This window comes from Alosa sapidissima, chromosome 3, assembly GCF_018492685.1.
Source record: "Alosa sapidissima isolate fAloSap1 chromosome 3, fAloSap1.pri, whole genome shotgun sequence".
Lineage (NCBI taxonomy): Eukaryota > Metazoa > Chordata > Actinopteri > Clupeiformes > Clupeidae > Alosa > Alosa sapidissima.
The window spans coordinates 41340631-41365630 of NC_055959.1; the positions used below are offsets into that span (position 1 = coordinate 41340631).

The 25000-nt window shown below is 44.3% G+C and overlaps 2 protein-coding genes across 2 annotated transcripts in view; both read left to right on the top strand.

The window, feature by feature from the left end:
• LOC121705561 (gap junction gamma-1 protein-like) overlaps positions 1-12375 on the top strand; it is a 19807-nt gene extending 7432 nt beyond the window's left edge. Inside the window, exon 3 of the mRNA XM_042086597.1 lies at positions 11153-12375. Within this exon, the coding sequence (XP_041942531.1) occupies positions 11182-12375 (1194 nt within the window). The 5' untranslated portion in view covers positions 11153-11181. The remainder of the gene's footprint in view (positions 1-11152) is intronic.
• Positions 12376-14629: 2254 nt separating this feature from the next.
• Positions 14630-25000, top strand: part of dbf4b (DBF4 zinc finger B) — a 19036-nt gene continuing 8665 nt past the window's right edge. The window contains exons 1-8 of the mRNA XM_042086598.1: positions 14630-14858; positions 16152-16335; positions 18181-18384; positions 19058-19117; positions 19678-19747; positions 21640-21698; positions 23436-23475; positions 24418-24463. Of these exons, the coding sequence (XP_041942532.1) occupies positions 16192-16335; positions 18181-18384; positions 19058-19117; positions 19678-19747; positions 21640-21698; positions 23436-23475; positions 24418-24463 (623 nt within the window). The 5' untranslated portion in view covers positions 14630-14858; positions 16152-16191. The remainder of the gene's footprint in view (positions 14859-16151; positions 16336-18180; positions 18385-19057; positions 19118-19677; positions 19748-21639; positions 21699-23435; positions 23476-24417; positions 24464-25000) is intronic.

Sequence of the window (25000 nt, forward strand, 5' to 3'; positions counted from 1 at the left end):
TTAATAGTCAGTTGTAAACAAAGAACTCTTCTCATGTAGGCCTAACCCTTTTGTAAATGGACTGAAGTTTGCTAACAGTTGCTATGCTAACTGTTAGCATCTCTATGGGATTTCTCATATACATTCGCCATAAGCTAACGCATTAGTTTCTATTCTGTAACTTGGAATGTTAGCCTACATGATTTCTCTTAAACAAAACCTCGAAGGAAATGACTGAGATGTACTCTGTTGGTCTGCTTAGTTTTACAGTGAATCACAGTGAAATTAGGTTATTTGTTATTATTGTATTGATGCTATTCATAAATAATGAGCTTTAAAGTAACTCAGACTTGTACACATTTCTTTTAAAGGATATCGACTAATTATCGTTATCGTCAAAATCACAAAAAATATCGAGATATTATTTTTTGTCCATATCGCCCACCCCTATCATATACACACACACGCACACTGACTAGCATACGCTCTCTCTCTCTCTCTCTCATACACACACATACACACTGACCAGCATATGCTCTCTCTCTCTCAAATTCAAATAAGCTTTATTGACATGACAAGAGTGCTTGTGTTGTCAAAGCATATATACAAATTTAATACATATATAAAATAAACAGAATAATGTCATAATAATAATAGAAGTAAGAAGAAAATAATAATAATAAAATATATATAAAAATAGTATTTTTTTTATTGAGACTAGGATTGGATGTCTGATCTTTGTTTGTTATGTGTTTTCTCTCAGCTTGTGGCACTTAAACACAAACTGTGCTGCGAGCTGTATTTGTTAGGTAATGACTTTGTGGTTGCTTTAATTTAGTCATATTTCCGATTTAATCTAAGGTAACAATTCATTTTCTTATTTTGTTGGCCGTCTTTAAGCCATTTGGAAGTGTAGGCATTTTTGTTGTTATTGTGGATTTCTTTTAGTAGTATTGGTTTTGTATCACTAATGTCATTGTTGTTTATAATCAAATTTAAGAGGTTATCTTTGTCTGGTTCTGTCGAGTTCGCAAGCAGTGCTTTATGATTTAGGTTTTGAACTTTTTAAATGCATCCAGAATTTAATTGACTTTTTTTGTGATGGCCAGGTACAAAGGGAAACGGCCTAGTTCGGTTGGGTGTACTTCTCACCTGTTAGAGGATTTTACATAGCTCCATGCAAAATTTCTATTTGGGATTTATCCCAAGATTTTTTTGATAGGATTAAAGCTGGCCCCCAAATTTCCGAGCTGTATTCCGAGCAGGCTCTGTGCTGGGGACTACTCTACAGCCTCTAGAGTTGGTGGTGGAAAGGAGGATGTTGCAGAAATTGTTACACATCTTGGACAATGCATCACATCCCCTACACAGTACACTGGCAAAACAACAAAGTGTTTTTAGTTGGCGGTTTCGCCAACTTAGTTGCAGTAAGGACAGATATAAGAAAACCTTCTTACCCACAGCAATAGCACTTTACAACGACTCTCCTTTGAGTAGAGAAAGACAACTTATCTTTTAATCTTTTATATCTAATATGGAGGGAATTGTCTTGATTTATGTCTTATTAGGCAGTTACACTTTGGTACTTAGATGTGTATGGTACCTTGACAGCTACCATATGCTATGTCTTGTGGGTGAAAGTAATTTCTTGTTGTAATGTAATGTATGTGGACTATATGTGACCAGGCGTGGGAAACTAAGCCACATGTCTCCCCAGAAACATTTTCAGTTATTCACAGATTCTGAAAGTGTAGTTTCAAAGCTATCTAATGATGTCTCACTCATGGAGATCTGATAATATTTGAATAAGTTCAAAGTCTGAAAACCTTTTACTGAGAAAACTGGCCTAATAGATTTGCAAATTATCACCTCACCTGAGTCAAAGGATAGACAATTGTGCTCATTTGCATCTCATTGAGATAAGCCCTCCTCTACAGATGTCACACTGTGACATCTGGTATCTGTAGCCCTTCCCCCTACAGGTGTCACTGTGACACCTGGATCTGTTAGCCTGCAGGGCAGAAAGAATTGTAGCGTTGTTAATATTGATGTAGTGTTATTTTCATTAGGCACTTCACTGGACTTAGAATAATCAGAATTTGAAGTACTTTATTGAAATGGAAATGCTTTTATTACAAAAGACCCTGAATAGCATGCATTAATACACAGGATAAGATGTTACAATCCCATAATCCAAGGTATAAACCACATCTAGTTCCCAATAGAAGACCCAATAACATACACATACAACAAGCAGGATTGCAAAATGGAATTCATTATGAATCCAATAGAAAAATAAGAATAAAGATCATATACACTAGACAGTAAGAATAAAGATACTATAAAAAAAGATACTAAATAACAAACAAGGTCCACATCAATGTGCTGAGGCTGTGTGATAAGTGTGATAAGGGTGACAGGGCAGGGACCGACCCTGTGGTACAGGAGAGTTCAGGTATTATTTGGTAAAGTGCAAAAAAGCAGGGGTGTGCAGTAGGCTGCTCACCAGACACATAAACACACACACACACACACACACAGTAGGCTGCTCACCAGACACATAAACACACACACACACACACACACACACACACACACAGGGGTGTAGTGGGTGTTGGACACATAAACACACACACACACACACGTGTCACGCACACACACACACACACACACAGGTGTGTAGTGGGTGTAGGACACATAAACACACACACACACACGCGTCACGCACACACACACACACACACAGGTGTGTAGTGGGCGTTGGACGCGGGGGAACGCCGCCCCCCCACTTCTTGGAGCATTGTTTTGAGCATTTTAATAAGCATTTAGTAATATAACAAGTGTTGTTGTTGTGATAACAACGCATCACGCCAACCTCTCCAATCAGGCCTCTTTGTCATAAAATTCAAGAATGACCGTCATGCTGTAGCACTCCACCATGCGTAAAGACATTAAAAACTGCGCAGCTCATCATTCCGCGTTAGTACCATAGATTATACAACTGCCTGTATCCGAATCTACCGTAGCAAGCATCTTCATGGCCCACTGTTGCAATTCCTTCGTTTGTGTTTTGCAGAAAGCAGGTAGGCTAATCCAGTGGTCAAAATGACACGATAAGTATGTGTGAGTAATACGAGTGATTTTTATCGAGGGAGCTCCAATATAAGTGATGAGGCTATTTAACCATAAGTAATGACCCAACGGTGAACCTGAACAACTTTAGGAAAAACGTACAATTGATGCAGCGTGCAGCTACTTAATCCAAACAAAAACTTTTCAGATGACAGACACTTGCCTGCCCAATGTTCTTTCTGTTATTTTTTGTTTTATTGACTGTGCACCTCTGCATTTTAATCATTCGCAATGACATTCATATGACGCCCCCTCAAATTGAGCTACACTGACCACACGTGTTGAATGCGTGAATCCTGCTTGTGCTATTGTTATTGCTATGGTATATGTGTGGTAATGAATGGGAGCCATGCCGTGACATGTTATGCGTCAAGGAGATTAGACTACGCTAGATTACATAGGCTACTATACATTATGGTTTGTCTGTTTATTGTATGATACAACAAAAGTAAAAGCTACAGACCATATTCATGTTCACTTTGGTGGAAAAGTGTAGTTTGGGTGAAGACATTAGGCTACATTTTGAAGCTAATCCATGTCATTTAATTGTTTTTTTTATTTGGTTTTATTTTCACGAAAGCTGGTAACAATTTGGCCTTGGCCTTACGCACCGATGTATGTGGAGGTGCATGACAGTTTTTGCAATGATGTCATTAAAATAGCCTCCCCCCACTTTAAAAATCCCCACTACACTACTGCAAAAAAGTAAGGCAAGACAGTGCAGTTTTAAGTCAGTAGACTTTGGAGGCAACACAATAAGTCAGAACTAGAGTTAAGTGAATTTAGTCCAGGCTGTTGGAGGGAGGGAGAGGCTGTGCATAAAGGCTAACATAGCAAAGTAACATAGCAACATAGCATAGTAACAAGAGGCTGTGAAGGAGAGTCCAATTATTTGGTGAGATCACATCCACATCCTCTTCTGCATATTCTTCTGTGCACTCTTCTGTGCTGTGACCCTTGGCGCTGGGCATGTGATGTCTTTTGCCTCATCAGCACAGAAAGGCCTGATTTTTTTCATGCAGATAGGTCTGCCTGTCAATGTTCAGTCCAGATGGGACCAGGACAGGAAGACTGTCAACAGGGGGCAGAGCCGCCGAATTGCGCAGTAACTGAAATTCCACAGGTTCTGCATCACAGTGACTTTTTGCAAGCAAATTAATGCTCACATTACTAGCCAAAAACCTCCCATTACAGCTTAATTTCGATGTGCATCACTTTAAACGACAGTACTGAGCTAGCTAATAACAATGTAGTATTAGCTAGCTAGCAAGCAATATAGCAGGGATTGCAATGTAACAGGGACTACTTACGCTATGAGAAACTGAAAAGTATTCCTGCAGACTTCATTGCCTCCGATGAAATACATGGTACAGGGGACTTTCTTTTCGTCTTTTGTGGCTTTTTGGTGGATGCAGTCATCTCCGAAGTAACTACTGTACGTCTGTTTGCCTCAAGATGGCCAATGATTTGCATGTCCTGCCACTCTCTTTCGGCAGCTATAGAATCACTCCGTATTTTGTACATAAGCTCTGGAGAAAGTTTGTCACTAGACGAATGTCTGCCAAGGAGAGAGTTCCAGGGTCGCTGTATATTAAGTAGCCATGTGTAGGCTATCGCTTGTGTAGTAGCCATGAGGTTACTTCTAGCATACAACTGATTGGCCGACAGAACAAAAGAGCACTAATGGTCACGCCCAATTCAAACGCTGGTTTACTTCCTGAAACTTAACTGAAAGTTAACTTCCTGAAACTTATCTGAAACATGGAATTGCTTCTTTAGGACTTCAACTTGCACATTCTGCAAAAAAACGAAAATAACTCATTTTGAAAAAAAAAAACATCAACGTCGTTTTTCGCAACTTGCGTCTCTGCGACTTGCGCCTGGAATTCCCACGCCTGGTCACATATGTGTGCATGTGTGTGTGCTTGCTGTATGTTCTTAAGGCTGCTGAAACAACTGAATTTCCCTGTGGGATAATTAAAGTATATCTATCTAGCTATCTATCTATGTATGGGAGGATCTGTGTAATGACTGAGTTAGGGCTGAAACGATTCATCGAGTTACTTGGATAACACGATTGCAAAAATTACTCGAGGCAAAAACTCTGCCTCAAAGCCTCGTTAAATTCCTATGACGCGCACTATACGCGCAGGGATCTGATTGTTCCACACGGACCGTTTGTTCAGGAAGCACACCACTAGTGCGTGATACATTCTGAATTTAGTTGGCGCGATGGCGGAGTCAAGATGTCCATACATGGCAGAGAATGGCCTACTGGTTAGCACTTCGGACTTGTAACCGGAGGGTTGCCGGTTGGAACCCCGACCAGTAGGAACGACTGAAGTGCCCTTGAGCAAGGCACCTAACTCCTCACTGCTACCCGAGCGCAGGCAGGCAGCTCACTGCGCCGGGATTAGTGTGTGCTTCACCTCACTGTGTGTTCACTGTGTGATGAGTGTGTTTCACTAATTCACGGATTGGGATAAATGCAGAGACCAAATTTCCCTCATGGGATCAAAAGAGTATATATACTTATACTTACATACTGAGGGCCAGATGTACGTACATTTGCGAAGTAGCGTTATCAGCGTCATGGACAAACCGCAGATTGCGAACGCTGTCAGACCCAAGTTTCCGTCGTATTTATCAAACTAGTGTAAACTGTGCCTTTCTCCAACCATAAACGCAATTTATGAACGTCCACAACTGAACAGCAGAGCCTACATACAAGTGCAGTTGAATGAAGTTACCGTAACTGATGACAACATTAAAAAGAATCAAACGTTTAGCGATCATGAATTATTACCATACATGATGTCAACAAGCAGGGAGATAATGAAGATCAGTAGTTTTACTCAAACTACTTAAGCACGTATAGGATATGGAAAATTGGTCAAATATAACAAGTAGGAAAGTTTAAGTGAATGATGTGAAAGTGAAAGTAAGACATTCGAAAGGCCAACAAAAGTTAAGGTTGCTTTTGATGGTACAAATACTTACAAAACTGGTGCTCTAAATAGCGATTCTGTTGTCTTTGAAAGGTTCTGTTATTGACGCATTGAACTGCAATTTGGATTAACACCTGCTTTAACAAGGCGAAAGTACCGTTTTTTTCCAGACTATAAGTCGCACTTTTTTTCATAGTTTGGCTGGTCCTGCGACTTATAGTCAGGTGCGACTTATATATGAACAAAATTATATAATTGAACATCTTTTTAAATGTTAATTTATATTAACTGACATGAACTCTACATGAAACATTACATAGCCTCGAGAGAGCTCAAATGCACAAGTCCTGTGCACTTTCAGTCAGAGATTAGTGCTTGTGCTATGCCTGAAACACACGTGCATAATTAGATGCTCAAATTATGGCCGGGATTCTATTTATAGCCGGGCCTCAGATTCGGACAAATAAAAGCCAGTATAATTTTGCTTCAATTTAACTTCAATTTAAAAGAGCTCTTCTTAATAATTTATATTGTTGGTTGGTTTAATATTGTTGCCAATGAAAAGTCATCATCCTACACCATGAGTCTCCAACATGTTGCTCTCAAGCTACCAGTCACACACGCAGCCCCTTTCTGAGCTAGAGGCTGAAGCAATAACCTACATTTAAACACAATTGTTGCTGCCAGGTATCAGCCTACGCATTTTATATAAAAAAAAGTAAATCATGCATAATTTATAAAATAATTAAATTTAGTCTATCTTAGACCTCTTTGGCTATACGGAATAAGGTTTCCCTTGCAGCACAGCACACGTTCCATGAATGAATGAAAGCGGATGCCTTATCTCGCAATAAGCGGATGGAAACCCGACACTCTTTCATACATGAAGCTTAATGAACCGTTGCCATTGATAGCCTACCGGTATGCCGCTCCTATAAGGAAAAGTATAAGCCTATGTCTCACAGTAAAACGCAAGAAATAAAGGCCTGTAGCTGACTCGAATAGCCTACAAGCCATGGTCCAAATAAAGGTGCAGTGCTTTGCCCAGCCATATTTGAGGATTTACGATAGTCTGTCCCCTAAACATTCCTCACCCGTTATCTAGACATGATTGAAAACATTTGAAAACAGAACTCACTGCCATGTAATCGCTGTTTTGCTACTAATTATCTTTCACGTGAATATGCACAGAAAGTGAAAGTGGGCCTACTGCTCCGTGTCTGTAGCTGTCTGTTCACGTCCGCAATCTATTATAATGTTCCTCAAATGGAGAACACATCCATGTTCTCCCGTGTTATATAGGCGGTCATGCTTCTGTGTTTGCAAAATTCCTGACGGTTCCTGATCGCTAAACATTTGTTTTCCTTCCCTGTCGATAGCGGTTGATGTAGAAGCACCTAGGCTAGGCTATAATTTGACTTTAGCGGTGACAAATCCTGCTGAGAGAGAGAGGCACCCCGAAAGTGGTTCTGCGCGCGTGCGTCTCTGCATGGGGTTCAATTGAAGTCAGAGTTGGTAATCATTTTTAGCTACATTTTCATGTACCACATCAGCATTTTTGTTCAGTGAATCTTTGTAGGCTAAATTGCTTTACAATAGCGTCGGGCCCTTGTCAGCAGCCTTCGGCTTGCCTCTTGCCACTATTCACTCCTTCATCTTCAACATTCCCTGTAGAATTCTCAATATTTTTGGCCTCAATGTGTCCAGTTGCATAGTCTGTCTGTTCTTAGTCTTGAATTTTGTGAAATAAAATATCTAAATATCTAAATATCACCTGCTTGCTGCAGCTTCGGTCTGCACATTCTTTTAAAACTTCATCTTTTTCTCTCTCAAGCATTTAATCTGCTGCCGGCTTGTATCTCCACATCGTCCAAAATGCTTGATTGCATTGCTTTCTCCACATTTTTAGCTAAATTTTTATGTACCACATCAGCATTTTTGTTCAGTGAATATTTTGTAAATTGCTTTACAATTACCGTCGGGCCTATAGGCCTATTCCCTGGCTTGCCTCAGCTTTGGTCACGTCCTTTTAAAACCGTCTTTTTCTCTATCATGAGTAGGCCTATTTAATCTGCTGCCAGCTTGTGACTCCACATCGCCCAAAATGCTTGACTGCATTGCATTCTCCACATTTTTAGTTACATTTTCATGTATCATATCAGCATTTTTGTTGAGTGAATCTTTTGTAAATTCCTTTACAATTACCATCGGGCCTATAGGCCTTATAAAAAAAACTGCATCTTTTTGATGCGTCTAAAACTGCATCTTTTTCTCTCTCGTGAGCATTTAATCTGCTGCCAGCTAAGTGACTCCACATCGCCCAAAATGCTTGATTGCATTGTATTCTCCGCGTTTTAGACACATTTTGGTATATCACGTGGCATTTTCTTTCAGTGAATCTTTTGCTTTGCAATTGCCTTCCTGCCCTCCTCTTGGCTGCCTTCACTCCATCATCTTCATTAACATTCATCTTTTTGGTCTCAATAATCCAGTTACATATTCTCAATTTTTGGCTTTGGATTTTGTGAAATACTTTTCTAAATAAATGCGACTTATAGTCCAGTGCGACTTATATATGTTTTTTTCCTGTTCATGACGCATTTTTTGATTGATGCGACTTATACTCAGGAGCGACTTATAGTCCGGAAAATACGGTATTAGGCGCAGAATAGACGTGTGCTTTCAGGAGCAGTCTTTGTACATACCGCAGAATACATAATTAGGCGCTCTTTACGCTTCCCCTCCCATCTTTTTACTTAAGAGAACTTAGAGAACTTAAAAAGGAAGAGAACTAAAAAAGGAAGCATCTGAGCCGAAACCATCCACTCCATGTTGTTTCACCAAGCGTCCACAATAAAGGATCAATAAGTAAGGGATAACAGCCGCCGAGGTGTCCTGTTATACGGAATTAATGGACGAGGGCGAGTGGCAAAAAACTCCCCGACGCGTAGCTTGTTTACAGTTGATTCCATTGTTGCGAAGCCTGCAACCATAGTCCTACTATGGTTGTTATAGTTTCCATTCATCAGAATTAATAGCCACCCCTACCAGCCAATCAGAAAAGAGTATTTCTTCTCTCCGGGTGATAAAGGATCAATAAAGGATCTATCAATCTATCTATATCTATCTATCTATCTATCTATCTATCTATCTATGTAGCCTATACATTGATGTTCGCTGATTTTAATCGCATACTGTATTTGTAGCGATGTCGTGATATGATGTTGTTTAGCTTTGATGTTTTTAAGTAGTTAAATAGTTTTAAGTATCAAGAGAGTATGCCTAAAAAAGAACCCCTTCTTCACATAGCAAATAGGCTCACCCCAGAAATTATTTGTTAGTAGCCTAATGGTAAAATTATTTGTTAGTAGCCTAATGGTAGGCTATTTTTAGTAGCCTAATGGTAAATGCTGCAGGTGTAGAAATCCAGAGCGCCGCTGTTGTTGCAGGCAGCTCACTGCGTCGGGATTAGTATGTGCTTCACCTCACTGTGTGTTCACTGTGTGATGAGTGTGTTTCACTAATTCACGGATTGAGTTAAATGCATCCCAGCGTCCCAGTCCTAGTCCTAGTCCCAGTCCCAGTCCTAGTCCTAGTCTCTAGCCTGTATAGCGTCCCAGTCCTAGTCCTAGTCTGTAGCGTACATTTGAGTTTGGGCTGCTCTCTATCCCCCTTTCCTAGCTTGCTCTCTCAGTCTCTCTCTTATCGAAATACAGAGTATATATATCAGAACCTGGCCAGGAATAAATTATATTTTTCTTCATTAGGCTATATCCATCCATTCATCCATTCGTGCATCTTCTATATGTGCCACTGTCTACAGTGTGTGTGTGTATGTGGGATGATGTGTGTGTGTGTTGAGAGTGTATGTGGGATGATGTGTGTGTGTGTGTGTGTATGTGGGATGATGTGTGTGTGTTGAGAGTGTATGTGGGATGATGTGTGTGTGTGTGTGTATGTATGTGGGATGATGTGTGTGTGAGAGTGTATGTGGGATGGTGTGTGTGTGTTGAGAGTGTGTGTGTGTGAGTTGAGAGTGTATGTGGGATGATGTGTGTGTGTGAGAGTGTATGTGGGATGATGTGTGTGTGTTGAGAGTGTATGTGGGATGATGTGTGTGTGTGTGAGTGTATGTGGGATGATGTGTGTGTGTTGAGAGTGTATGTGGGATGCTGTGTGTGTGTGTGTATGTGGGATGATGTGTGTGTGTTGAGAGTGTATGTGGGATGATGTGTGTGTGAGTGTATGTGGGATGATGTGTGTGTGTTGAGAGTGTATGTGGGATGGTGTGTGTGTGTTGAGAGTGTATGTGGGATGATGTGTGTGTGTTGAGAGTGTATGTGGGATGATGTGTGTGTGTTGAGAGTGTATGTGGGATGATGTGTGTGTTGAGAGTGTATGTGGGATGATGTGTGTGTGTGAGTGTATGTGGGATGATGTGTGTGAGTGTATGTGGGATGATGTGTGTGTGTGAGTGTATGTGGAATGATGTGTGTGTTGAGAGTGTATGTGGGATATGTATGTGTGTGTATGTGGGATGATGTGTGTGTTGAGTGTGTGTGTGTGTGTGTATGTGGGATGATATGTGTGTGTGTGTGTATGTGGGATGATGTGTGTGTTGAGAGTGTATGTGGGATATGTGGGTGTGTGTATGTGGGATGTGTGTGTGAGTGTATGTGGGATGATGTGTGTGTTGAGAGTGTATGTGGGATATGTATGTGTGTGTATGTGGGATGTGTGTGTGAGTGTATGTGGGATGATGTGTGTGTGGGATGTGTGTGTATGTGGGATGATATGTGTGTCTGTGTGTGTATGTGGGATGATGTGTGTGTTGAGAGTGTATGTGGGATGATGTGTGTGTGTGTGTGAGTGTATGTGGGATGATGTGTGTGTGTTGAGAGTGTATGTGGGATGATGTGTGTGTGTGTGTATGTGGGATGATGTGTGTGTGTGTATGTGGGATGATGTGTGTGTGAGTGTATGTGGGATGATGTGTGTGTGAGTGTATGTGGGATAATGTGTGTGTGTGTATATGTGGGATGATGTGTGTTGAGAGTGTATGTGGGATAATCTGTCTCTGTCTCCCCCTGCAGGGCTGGGGGTGTAGCAGCAGGGGGCAGTCATGAGCTGGAGCTTCCTCACGCGGCTGCTGGAGGAGATCCAGCAGCACTCCACCTTCGTGGGGAAGATCTGGCTGACGGTGCTCATCGTGTTCCGGATCGTTCTGACAGCGGTGGGCGGCGAGAGCATCTACTACGACGAGCAGAGCAAGTTCGTGTGCAACACGCTGCAGCCGGGATGTGAGAACGTTTGTTACGACGCCTTCGCTCCGCTCTCGCACGTGCGCTTCTGGGTCTTCCAGATCATCCTGGTGGCCACGCCCTCCCTCATGTACCTGGGCTTTGCAGCCAATAGGATCTCTCGCCTGGAGGATGGGCGTGGCTCGGGGCCGAGCAGGAAGCAGAGGCTCTTTGGGCGTCGGCCTGAGCGAGGCCAGGAGGAGGAGCCAGAGGAGGATCAGGAGGAGGAGCCAATGCTGCACGCGCCAGTGACGGCGGAGGAGGAGGAGGAGGGGCCTCAGGGCAGGGGGCGGGGCAAGCCACGGCATGACGGGCGCCACCGTATCCGTAGAGACGGGCTTCTGCGTGTGTACGTGGTGCAGCTGCTGACGCGCTCAGCGCTGGAGCTGGGCTTCCTGATTGGTCAGTACGCGCTCTACGGGCTGCGCGTGCCTGCGCTCTACCAGTGCAACAGCGCCCCCTGCCCCCACGACGTGAACTGCTTCGTGTCGCGGCCCACGGAGAAGACCATCTTCCTGCTCATCATGTACGGCGTGTCGCTGCTCTGCCTGGCGCTCGACCTGTGGGAGATGCTGCACCTCGGCCTCGGCTCCATCCTGGACATCCTGCGCGTGCGTCGAGCGCCGGCCGCCGGAGCCCTGGGGCCCCTGAGAGGGGGCGCGCCGATCAGCGAGGCCGGGGGGGGGCCGGGGGCCGGCTACGGCAGCTACCCCTTCTGGAGCGGCGCCGCTCTGGCGCCCCCTGGCTACAGTCTGCGGCCAGAGCAGCTGCCCATCAGCGAGCTCAGCAGCCAGGCCAAGATGGCGGCGCGGCAGAACAGAGCTAACATGGCGCAGGAGGAGCAGGAAGCGGCGCAGGACGCAAGGGGCGGGGCCAGAAGAGACAGGAAGAGGGAGTGGGGGGGCGGGGGCAAGCACTCGGGGGGGCGGGGCAAGCACTCGGGGGGGCGGGGCGACCGAGGCAGCTGTAGCAGCAGCAGCCGATCAGATGAGGGGAAACCGTCAGTGTGGATCTGAGGCTACAGCTAACGCTATCATCCTCAGTGTGGATCTGAGGCTACGCTAACGCTATCATCCTCAGTGTGGATCTGAGGCTACGCTAACGCTATCATCCTCAGTGTGGATCTGAGGCTACGCTAACGCTATTATTCTCAGTGTGGATCTGAGGCTACGCTAACGCTATCATCCTCAGTGTGGATCTGAGGCTACAGCTAACGCTAACACATTCTATATGGATCTGAAGCTAAGCTAACGCTAACACATTCTATGTGGATCTGAAGCTAAGCTAACGCTGACACATTCTATGTGGATCTGAAGCTAAGCTAACGCTAACACATTCTATGTGGAGCTGAAGCTAAGTTAACGCTAGCATCTTCAGTGTGAATGTGAGGCTAAGCCAATGCTTACACATTCTGTGTGAATCTGAACCTTCTATCTGAAGCTAAGGCGAGGATCCTCTTGTAGTCCAACGTCCACCCAAACACAAACACATCACAAACACATGTGCTCACACAGATATACAACACACACTTTCACATAGGCAAATATACACACACATAGACAACACACACACACTTTCACATAGGCAAATACACACACATGTGCAGACTCACACTTTCACTCATAAACATATACACACTTTTATAGCCCCCCCACACACAGACACACACACAAACAAATACTAACTCTCAAGCAAGTGTATAAACATTCACGCAAACTCAATACAAACACTCAGGTGCTCACAAATGCACAACCTCATATTAAACACCTATGCCCTTTCACACACCCCCTCCACCACCACACACACACACACAGTATGCACACTTTCACCACCACCCCCCACCCCCACCCCTCCACACACAGTATGCACTTTCACACAGGAACCCCCCTCCACACACACACAGTATGCACATTCACACAGGAACCCCCCTCCACACACACACACACTATACACACACTTTCACACAGGAACCCCCCCCCCCCCCCAACCACACACAGTATGCACATTCACACAGGAACCCCACCCCACACGCACACACAGTATGCACACTTTCAACACCACCAAACCCCCCCCCACACACACACACACATTATGCACTTTCACACAGGAACCCCCCTCCACACGCACACACACACACACACGCACAGTATACACACACTTTCACATAGCTATGACCCCCCAGACACACAGTATATACACAATACAGAATTTCCCATTCCCATGTATCAGCTAGTACATGAGTACTAAAGTACTAGCGCAAGTTCCCGTTTAGAGGACCCTTCTGAGTGTTTCTACTGTATGCTGTACACAGTTTGACCTGCAGGTGGAGCTGCTACTCCTGTAAACAGGTCATCATAAAGTCCACAGTCCAGACTGGACCTTTGGATCAGACGTTCTACATGTTCACTGTTCTCTTGCATTTTTCTTGTGCCAAAACTATGTTAAAGATGAAGAGCTATGCTTAGGATATGATTTGTGCTTTATGCTTAGGATAGGATTTGATGTGTTCCCTCTTGCTGGTGATGGACAGTTCTGTGTTTCTTTTTTAAATGAGTGAACAAGGGGGTGGGGGAGGGACTTGTTTTGTACAGGTTGTTCAGTTGCATGTTGAAGTCCTTGTTAAGGAATTAAGCAATAAATCATCTGTTCCAGAGTCCAGTGTGACTTCTTTGCTTTACATCAAAGATGCAAATTATTTTGAAGGATTAATGTAATAATTTTAATAAGCGTCTCCTATCAGTTTGGCATACACAAATGCGTGTGTGTGTGTGTGAGACAGAGAATCACCTTAATGAACCTGCAACCACCATGCCTTCAAGCACAGGGCCTCGGAATGCTATCTAAGAAGGTGTGTGTGTGTGTTGGGGGGGTGGGCAGCTGGTCCAATTTACACAACTCCAACTTCACCATCTGCCTTAAAACAGGCTTTGCATGATAAGGATTCAGCTTTACATGTGAGATGGCTGTAATGGACGAAAACACCATGTTTAACTGGTAAGATGATGTAACATTTAGCAACATTTTGCAAATTATTCTGTCCAGAGAAAAAAGGTTAAACGGGGGAAATCACAGGAGCAAAATTATACAATATGTAACCGTAGAATAGTTTTTTTATTCCTCGCATTAGATGTTTATTCTAAACATATTCTAACAGTGCGATTAGGGTACACATAAAGATTGGAGTGACGATCTTTGGTTGACATCAGTTAACTAGAATCTTTGGATTTAATATGCACACCCACATTACAAGAGGCAGCGTGTCTTGTTTGACTCGCCGTAGTTTGTGCAGTGTCCCGGATGTGGAGTGGAGGGTAGTTTGAAAGAAGAAAGAAGCTGAAAGTTTTGCGGGAATTTGCGGCAACATTGGAGTTAGACTTCTACAGCTATGTAACTTACGAACGTTCTGCTTATTATTCTCCGTGCTGGTAAGAAGGTTGTTTGAAAGCTGACGCCACATTCGCAGGGTGATTGACCTGGAGATTTCACGTTAACTTACAAGGTAGGTCGGCTTTTGTAGCGCTGGCGTTTGCATTTAGCTAACGTTAGCGGACATTAACGTTACATTGAACAAGACTAACGTCACCTGCTTACTTTGTCTAAAAGCATTAATATAATGTTACTTGTCTAGTCAGCGACCTAACTTTACTTAAAAGCACGAAAAAGTAAGTAGGTTGATGCTGGACTTTCCCTCTAATATTAACTAACGTTAGCTAATGTCACAGCTTCTTGTCGTTGTCAGTAATGTTAGCCAAATGTCGTCTGACTACAGCTAACGTTTGTGCTTTTCTTTTGCATTAGGTGTATAAGCTAAATTTGCATGAGCTATGTGCATTTCTAAACTGGTTATAAAACTGTTTTTAACTGTATGTTTGCATAGCGCAGTGGTTCCATCCAAGAGATTCATAAACACTATAGGCTAACGTTGACGTTTAATGTAGGTATTGACGGTGCTTCTGCAAAGGGGCTAGCGAACTTGACGTGACCTCATTGATGTCCATGCAACGTCTCAAAAAATGCCCCCGCAACGAAGGGGTAGAAATCCACCCAGCAGCACTCCAAATAGAGATTAGGAGGGGCATTACAAACAGTCCTACGGAGTGACTCTGTCCATTTCCAACCGAAACAGCCATGGTTAGGGAGTGTGTAGTATTATTGGAGGGACGCAAGCCTTCACTAAACATATGGCCGCCGAGGTTATGCAGAGCTGTTCACTAGGTTGTCACGGTTACATAGAGATCAGTGGATATTAAAGACCCCCTATAGTTGAAAACCGCAATAATAAATGAGTGGATATTAAAGTTCCCCTATAGTTGAGAACCGCAATAATAAATAAGCAGTGTTTCCCACAGAATTGCATTCCATTTGTGGTGGTTGGTTTGCAGAATTACCTTAAATACAACAGTTTTTAACAAATTAGCACAGCGTGGTTATGGTGCTAACCAGATTTAAGCACAATTTAGTACAACCTGGAAAATCATTGTGTGGTGGTCAATGTTGATTTTGTGGTCAGCCGCCACAAATAAGTCAATGTATGGGAAACACTGAATGAGTGGATATTAAAGTCCCCCTATAGTTGAGAACCGCAATAATAAATGAGTGGAGCAAATAAGGTGGCTCTGATGACGTGGCCGGCTACCTGAGCGTCTTTTGCCCCTTTGCTGCGTGCCCATCTTATGTTGGTAAACGGAGGGCCGTCTATAGGAACTTGTTATGGTCATTATTGGTTGGTTCTGCTGTTGCGATGTTCTTTGTTTCCATGACGCCTGCATGCATGATACTTGTTTCTATGCAGCGGAACTGATGGAGTAGAACACTGGGGATCGAGCCCAAGGATGAAGCGTTCTGCACGTGTGCAGGAGCTGCTGGGCAGCCTACGTCCAGGCCAGCGCCCCCTGGAGGGGAAGTCCGTCTACATGCACACAGTGAAGAGCCGCCATGCCAGCATCCTGACGGATGTGATCACACGCCTTGGAGGGGTGAGGGATGCAGTGTGATGTGGAGAGGGGAGTCAAAGTCAAAGTCTGCTTTATTGTCAATTTCTTCACATGTCCAGACATACAAAGAGATCGAAATTACGTTTCCCACTATCCCACGGTGGAGACGAGACATATTTTACCAATTAGGTCCACAGACAAACATAACATTTAAGTAAACAATATAAAAAGTAAATAAGAAGGCACATACAATGAAGAAATAAGAGCAGCAAAATTTGGGTTGCAATTGTGCATAGACAGTCAATATAATAGTGCAAAAGTCAGGCCAATAAATGGCTGAGGTAGTTCTGTTTGACCTAAGTATGCAAGTGGCATAGTGGTGCAAGTTATGTAAAAGCAGCAGAAGTGTTTTCAGGACAACAGGACAACAACAACAAGTTGCAAAGTGTGCAAGTGTACAAGTGGAGTACTGCAAGGCAGCCATTTTGGGTCCAAAGTCCAGGATGTTATGTAGCTGAGGGTGGAGGGGGGAGAGAGTTCAGCATCCTAACAGCCTGGTGTATGAAGCTGTTGGTGAGTCTGGTGGTCCGGGAGCGCAGGCTTCTGTACCTCTTCCCAGAGGGCAGTAGATCAAACAAATTGTGAGCGGGGTGACTTGCATCACTCACAATTGTGGTCGCCTTGCGGGTGAGGTGGGAGGTGTAAATGTCCTTCAGGGAGGGGAGTGAAGCACCAATAATCCTTCCAGCTGTGTTCACTATGCGCTGCAGGGCTTTCCTGTTTTATTCAGTGCAGCTTCCACCCCACACAGCAATACAGCTGGAGAGGATGCTCTCAATGGTGCCTCGGTAGAATGTGGTCATGATGGCTGGTGGAGCACTTGCTCGCCTGAGTTTCCGCAGGAACTACAGGCGGCGCTGAGCTTTCTTCGCCAGTGATGCAGTGTTGGTGGTCCAGGAGAGGTCTTCACTGATGTGCACCCCCAGGAATTTGGTGCTGAGCACGCAGCCTTGGGGGGGGGCCCTGTGCTCAGTGTGATGTTGCTTGAGATATTGTTGCCAACACGTACTACTTGAGGCCTCTGACAGAGGAAGTCCAGTAGCCAGTTGAGTCTGAGTTGCAGAGGTAGGTACTGAGTCCCAGTTTGTCAAGTTTGCAGATGAGTTGTTGTGGTATTATGGTGTTGAATGCAGAACTGAAGTCTATAAACAGCAATCTCACATATGAGTCTCTTTTTTCCAGGAGTGATGTGGAGAGGGGGGTGATGTGGAGTGATGTGGAGAGGGGAGTGATGTGGAGAGGGGAGTGATGTGGAGAGGGGAGTCATTACATTACATTACATTACATTACATTTGGCTGACGCATTTTTAGCCAAAGCGGCTAACAACATGGTAAACAGTTTAAGTTTTAGAGCAATTCTCAACAATTTTAGGACAATTTAAAAACATTAGAGTACAGTAAGAATAAGTGCATCAGTGAGTGCTGTTTTTAACAGTTACGTGTCAGTTTAAGACGGCTGGTAAGTGCTAGGATCAGTAAGACTTGTTGTAAGTGTGCTGTGAGCTGGGTCTTCAGGAGTTTTTTGAAAATGGAGAAGGATGTCCCTGCCAGAGAGAGAGAGAGAGAGAGAGAGAGAGAGAGAGAGCTCAAGGAGGGCCTACTTCTATACTCTGGTAGAGTTGCTCTACAAAGCAAGAGATATGAAATTATTATCTAGCCTATTATGTATGGACAATGTAAGGCAGGAGGTGTGTGTTGCTTTTAATTATCAAACATTTTTACATATATATCGTGATATATATCGCTATTGTGTTATTGTCCACCCCTAGCTGAGCTATAAACACCATGATTGATATATTTCAGTCGGTGTGTGTGTGTTGTCTCCAGACTGTTGAGGCGTTCTTGAACAAAGATGTGAGTTTTGTGGTGACTGGGCAGAAGACTCTGCCTCCTGTGACATCAAAGACTCCGCCTCCTGTGACATCAAAAACCCCGCCTCCTGTGACATCAAAAACCCCGCCTCCTGTGACATCGATGGGTGGAACAAAACCAACAACCAAGGAGGATAGAAGCAGACATCCTGCCAGCCCAGTATGTACACACACACACACACACACACACATCCTGCCAGCCCCAACCCAGTATGTACAAACACACACAAACAAACACTCCATAACGATACATCCCCTCACAAACACACACGTGCACACACACACACACACACACACACACACACACACACACACACACACACACACAAACAAACACTCTATAACGATACATCCCCTCACAAACACACACGTGCACACACACACACACAAACACTCCATAACGATACATCCCCTTTCAAGCACGCACACATACACACACATACACACACACACACACACACACACACAAACAAATACTCCATAACGATACATCCCCTCTCAAACACGCACGCACACACACACATACACACACACACACACACACACACACATCCCCTCTCAAACGCACGCACGCACACACACACACACACACAAACAAACAAATACTCCATAACGAATACATCTCGATTCACACCAGCAAGTCATGAATTTGACGCCATTCAGTGTGATTATGGTCAGATCCCCTCTGTCCATCATGATGTGGCTAATTAAGAATGAAAATAAGCATTTCCTAATTAAGACTGAGCTGCTAAATGAGCCTCTGGGGCGAGATCCTGCTAAATGAGCGCCAGCTCGGGATCCTTTGTGTTAACGCCACACTATCTGTCCTCCAGGTGGCGCTGTTGTGTGGAAGCAGAGGAAGAGCCCTACTGGAGAAAGCCATGCACAGCAATGTGAGTACAAACGCACACACACACACTCATGTGCACACACACACACACACACTCATGTGCACACACACACACACACACTCATGTTCACACACACACACTCATGTTCACACACACACACTCATGTTCACACACACACTCATGTGCACACACACACACACACACACTCATGTGCACACACACACACACTCATGTTCACACACACACACACACTCATGTTCACACACACACACACACTCATGTGCACACACACACACTCATGTGCACACACACACACTCATGTGCACACACACACACTCATGTTCACACACACACACACACACACTCATGTGCACACACACACTCATGTGCACACACACACACACACACACTCATGTGCACACACACACACACACTCATGTGCACACACACACACACACACACGTGCACACACACACACACTCATGTGCACACACATGAGAGTGTGTGCGTGTGTGTGTGCACATGAGTGTGTGTGTGATCTTGTGTTTGTGTGTGTAGCAGGTGTGTGATCTGATGTGTGTGTGTGTGTGTGTGTGTTGCAGGAGCGTTCCCGCAACAGTGACGTCCTGTCCAGCGCTCGTTCCTGGGGAGTGAAGATCCTCCTCGTCGATGGCATCCTTTCTGGTGTGTGTGTGTGTGTGTCCGTCCTTTCTGCTGTTGGTACAAGTGATCTGGTGTGTGTGTCCTTTCTAGTGTTGTTATGAGGGATCTGGTGTGTGTGTGTGTTTGTGTGTAAACACACTGATATGAGAGTTGTTGGGCGTGGTGGACACGGTGCTTTTAAAATGGTTTACTGCGCTGGCCACACACACACACACCCTGGAATCTCGCTCGCCTGGGTGAAGTAAGGTGGCTTTCTCTTGCAACCTTCTCAGTAGCTAAAAAACACCATTACACTGATATAGGTTCACAAACACTGCAGGGCAGGTTGTACCGACGTTTTAACTACCTAACTACCTTAATGGAACCCCTAGACTAGCATTTTAACTACCTAGCATTTAATGGAACCCCTAGACTAGCGAGTTATCTGTGATAATGGAAAAATCTGCTTTGTCAGCATCTTAAATACACTAGGCTAATGTTAAAGTTGCGTCGGGTAGGCTATTGTAAATACACTAGGCTAATGCCAACGTTGCGTCGGGTAGGCTATTGTAAATACACTAGGCTAATGTTAAAGTAGCGTCGGGTAGGCTATTGTAAATACACTAGGCTAATGTTAAAGTTGCGTCGGGTAGGCTATTGTAAATACACTAGGCTAATGTTAAAGTAGCGTCGGGTAGGCTATTGTAAATACACTAGGCTAATTTCAACGTTGCGTCGGGTAGGCTATTGTAAATACACTAGGCTAATGCCAACGTTGCGTCGGGTAGGCTATTGTAAATACACTAGGCTAATGTTAAAGTAGCGTCGGGTAGGCTATTGTAAATACACTAGGCTAATGTTAAAGTTGCGTCGGGTAGGCTATTGTAAATACACTAGGCTAATTTCAACGTTGCGTTAGGTAGGCTATTGGGCAAAGGAAAAGAAGGACCCATTAAACTGATTAGATGCACAAATCAGTATCACTTTTGTTATGTTGATTTTTAGTTGCAGTGTGCGCTCCTCAAATTTCCTTATCGAATTCCAGAAGTTAAAATACAAATAGCCTACATGTTATTTTTTTCTGCATCGATGCATAATTGTATTCTTTCGCAATTCTACGGCCCTAATATTTAAATAGCACGACATAGACCACCACACAACACAGACCACCACACAACACAGACCACAACATAGACCACCACACAGACCACCACACAACATACACCACCACACAGTCTCAACCTTCTCAGTAGCTAAAAAACACCATTACACTGATATAGGTTCACAAACACGTTATCACAAACACTGCAGGGCAGGTTGTACCGACGTTTTAACTACCTAGCATTTAATAGAACCCCTAGACTAGCATTTTAACTACCTAGCATTTAATAGAACCCCTAGACTAGCATTTTAACTACCTAGCATTTAATCAGAGAGATATCTCTCACAAAGATAACTCCCTAGTCCACCACACAGACCACCACACAACATAGACCACCACACAACATAGAAAATCACTGTGTGGTGGTCTATGTTGATATTGTGGCGTGTATTTGGCGTGAGTGTGTGTGTGTGTGTGTGTGTCAGCCGTGGCCTACTGGTTAGCGCTTCGGACTTGGAACCGGAGGGTTGCCGGTTCGAACCCCGACCAGTAGGCCACGGCTGAAGTGCCCTTGAGCAAGGCACCTAACCCCTCACTGCTCCCCGAGCGCCGCTGTTGTTGCAGGCAGCTCACTGCGCCGGGATTAGTGTGTGCTTCACCTCACTGTGTGTTCACTGTGTGCTGAGTGTGTTTCACTAATTCACGGATTGGGATAAATTCAGAGACCAAATTTCCCTCACGGGATCAAAAGAGTACATATACTTATACTGTCAGTCTGGTGTGGATTCATGTGGGCAGCGTTCTTTAACACACTGGTCAGATTTCATGTGGTGTCTGGACTTGCTGACTGAGCGAAACAAACAGAAAAAACTACCTCAGGTGAGTGGACTACCTCCGGTGTACGCACACACACACACACACACACTAGGGCTGCAAAGCCATTTTTTGTTTTAATCTCAATGATTACAGTTTACAGCTCATGAAAATAAAAAAACAGTATCTCAAAATATTAGAATAACGAGATTATAGTACAGAAATACCGATTAGAATAACGAGATTATAGTACAAAAATGCAGATTTCCTGAACATCTTTCAGTCTGGTGCAGTAACCACAAGCATGGGAAAGACTGCAGACTTGACCGTTGTCCAGAAGACACTCTTTAACACCCACAGAAGGTCATTGCTGAAAGGGCAGGCTGTTCACAGAGTGCTGTACCAAAGCATATTCATGGAGAGTTGAAGGGAAAAGTGTGGTAGGAAAAGGTGTGCAAGCAACAAGGATGACCGCAACCTTGAGAGGATTGTCAAGCAAAGTGATTCAAGAAGTTGGAGGAGCTTCACTAGGAGTGGACTGCGGCAGGAGTCAGTGCATCAAGAGCCACACACACACACACGTCCAGGAAATGGCCACCACACACAGACGTGTCCAGGAAACTTTACATTTTATTTGCCTTTTTTAATTTTATTGCACATAGAAAAACTCTCTTTGTACATCCAGCCCTGAGTGTGTGTCTTTGCTACATGTAGCTGATTCAGACTCTGCAAACTCACCTGAGTGTTGGTCTTTGCTACATGTAGCTGATTCAAACTGATGCAAACTCACCTGAGTGTTGGACTTTGCTACATGTAGCTGATTCAGACTCTGCAAACTCACCTGAGTGTTGGTCTTTGCTACATGTAGCTGATTCAAACTGATGCAAACTCACCTGAGTGTTGGACTTTGCTACATGTAGCTGATTCAGACTCTGCAAACTCACCTGAGTGTTGGTCTTTGCTACATGTAGCTGATTCAAACTGATGCAAACTCACCTGAGTGTTGGTCTTTGTTACATGTAGCTGATTCAGACTTTGCAAACTCACCTGAGTGTTGCTCTTTGCTACATGTAGCTGATTCAAACTGATGCAAACTCACCTGAGTGTTGGTCTTTGCTACATGTAGCTGATTCAAACTGATGCAAACTCACCTGAGTGTTGGTCTTTGCTACATGTAGCTGATTCAGACTTTGCAAACTCACCTGAGTGTTGGTCTTTGCTACATGTAGCTGATTCAAACTGATGCAAACTCGCCTGAGTGTTGGTCTTTGCTACATGTAGCTGATTCAGACTTTGCAAACTCACCTGAGTGTTGGTCTTTGCTACATGTAGCTGATGCAAACTCACCTGAGTGTTGGTCTTTGCTACATGTAGCTGATTCAAACTGATGCAAACTCACCTGGGTGTTGGTCTTTGCTACATGTAGCTGATTCAAACTTTGCATGTTTCAAGTGTGGCGTGCGAGTGCATTAGTGCATATTTCACTTTATGTGGGAGGATTCTAGAATATATGAAAGATTCACTTTTTAAAATAAATTACGAAAAGAAAAAAAAACGTTTCCCCAATATTCTAATCTTTTGAGATGCACCTGTATTTTCAAAGTAGAATAATCTTTGATTAATGGATTAGTTTGATCAATGAAATGTCAGAAAATAGTGAAAATATGTCTTAGCGTTTCTGAAAGCCCAAGATTATGTCCTTAAATGCCCTGTTTTGCTCACACACCAAATATATTTAGTTTACTGTCAGAGAGTAATTAATGTGTTAATGAGTAATTAATTGTGTAACTCTTGTTTCTACAGACCAAAGCATCTGATGTGCCTGCCAGACGTGTGGTCAAATGTAGGTACTACAGCTGCACTGTGTGCATGTGTGCATGGGCCATGAAGTAGCTATCCTAGCATGCTATCCTAGCATGGGCCATTGACACGAATGAAGTAGCTATTCTAGCATTAGCATGGGCCATTGATATGAATGAAGTAGCTATCCTAGCATGGGCCATTAAAATCAATGAAGTAGCTATCTTAGCATGCTATCCTACCATGGGCCATTGATATGAATGAAGTAGCTATCCTAGCATTAGCATGGGCCATTGATATGAATGAAGTAGCTATCCTAGCATGGGCCATTAAAATCAATGAAGTAGCTATCTTAGCATGCTATCCTACCATGGGCCATTGATATGAATGAAGTAGCTATCCTAGCATTAGCATGGGCCATTGATATGAATGAAGTAGCTATCCTAGCATGGGCCATTGACATGAATGAAATAGCTATCCTAGCATGCTATCCTAGCATGGGCCATTGATATGAATGAAGTAGCTATCCTAGAATGGGCCATTGATATGAATGAATTAGCTATCTTAGCATGGGCCATTGACATGAATGAAGTAGCTATCCTAGCATGTGTGTGTGCGTATGTTTGAGAGGTGTGTGTGTGTGTGTGCAGATGCATATGTTTGAGAGGTGTGTGTGTGTGTGCGCGTATGTTTGAGAGATGTGTGTGCGTGTGCATATGCATATGTTTGAGGTGTGTGTGCGTATGTTTGAGAGGTGTGTGTGTGTGGGTGTGTGGGTGTGGGGCGCGCGCGTATGTTTGAGAGATGTGTGTGTTTGATAGGTGTGTGCGTATGTTTGAGAGGTGTGTGCGTATGTTTGAGAGGTGTGTGCGTATGTTTGAGAGATATGTGTGTGTGTGTGTGCGCGCGTATGTTTGAGAGATGTGTGTGTGTGTGTATGTTTGAGAGATAATGTTGTCTAATGTTGCGCTTCTTGATTGTGCAGCTGGAGCGTTGAAGACTCCGTTCATCAAAGTGGAGGACCGCAGCAGGTCAGGCACATCCCCCTCTCCCTCCCTCCCCCTCTCTCTCCACCTCCCTCCCCCTCTCCCTCCCTCCCTCTATCCCTCCCTCCCCCTCTCTCTCCACCTCCCTCCCCCTCTCTCTCCACCCCCCTCCCTCCCCCTCTCCCTCCCTCCCTCTATCCCTCCCTCCCCCTCCCTCTCTCTCCACCTCCCTCCCCCTCTCTCTCCACCCCCCCTCCCTCCCTCTATCCCTCCCTCCCTCCCCCTCTCTCCACCCCCCTCCCTCCCTCTATCCCTCCCTCCCTCCCCCTCTCTCCACCCCCCTCTCTCCACCCCCCTCCCTCCCTCTATCCCTCCCTCCCTCCCCCTCTCTCCACCCCCCTCCCTCCCTCCCTCCTTCCTTCCCCCTCTCTATTCTTCCCTCTTTCCCCCTCCTTTTTCTTCACCTCCATCTCTGCGCCTCACACACACACTCACACTCTCTCTCACACACTCACACACACACACACACACACTCACACTCTCTCTCACACACACACACTCACACACACTCACACTCTCTCT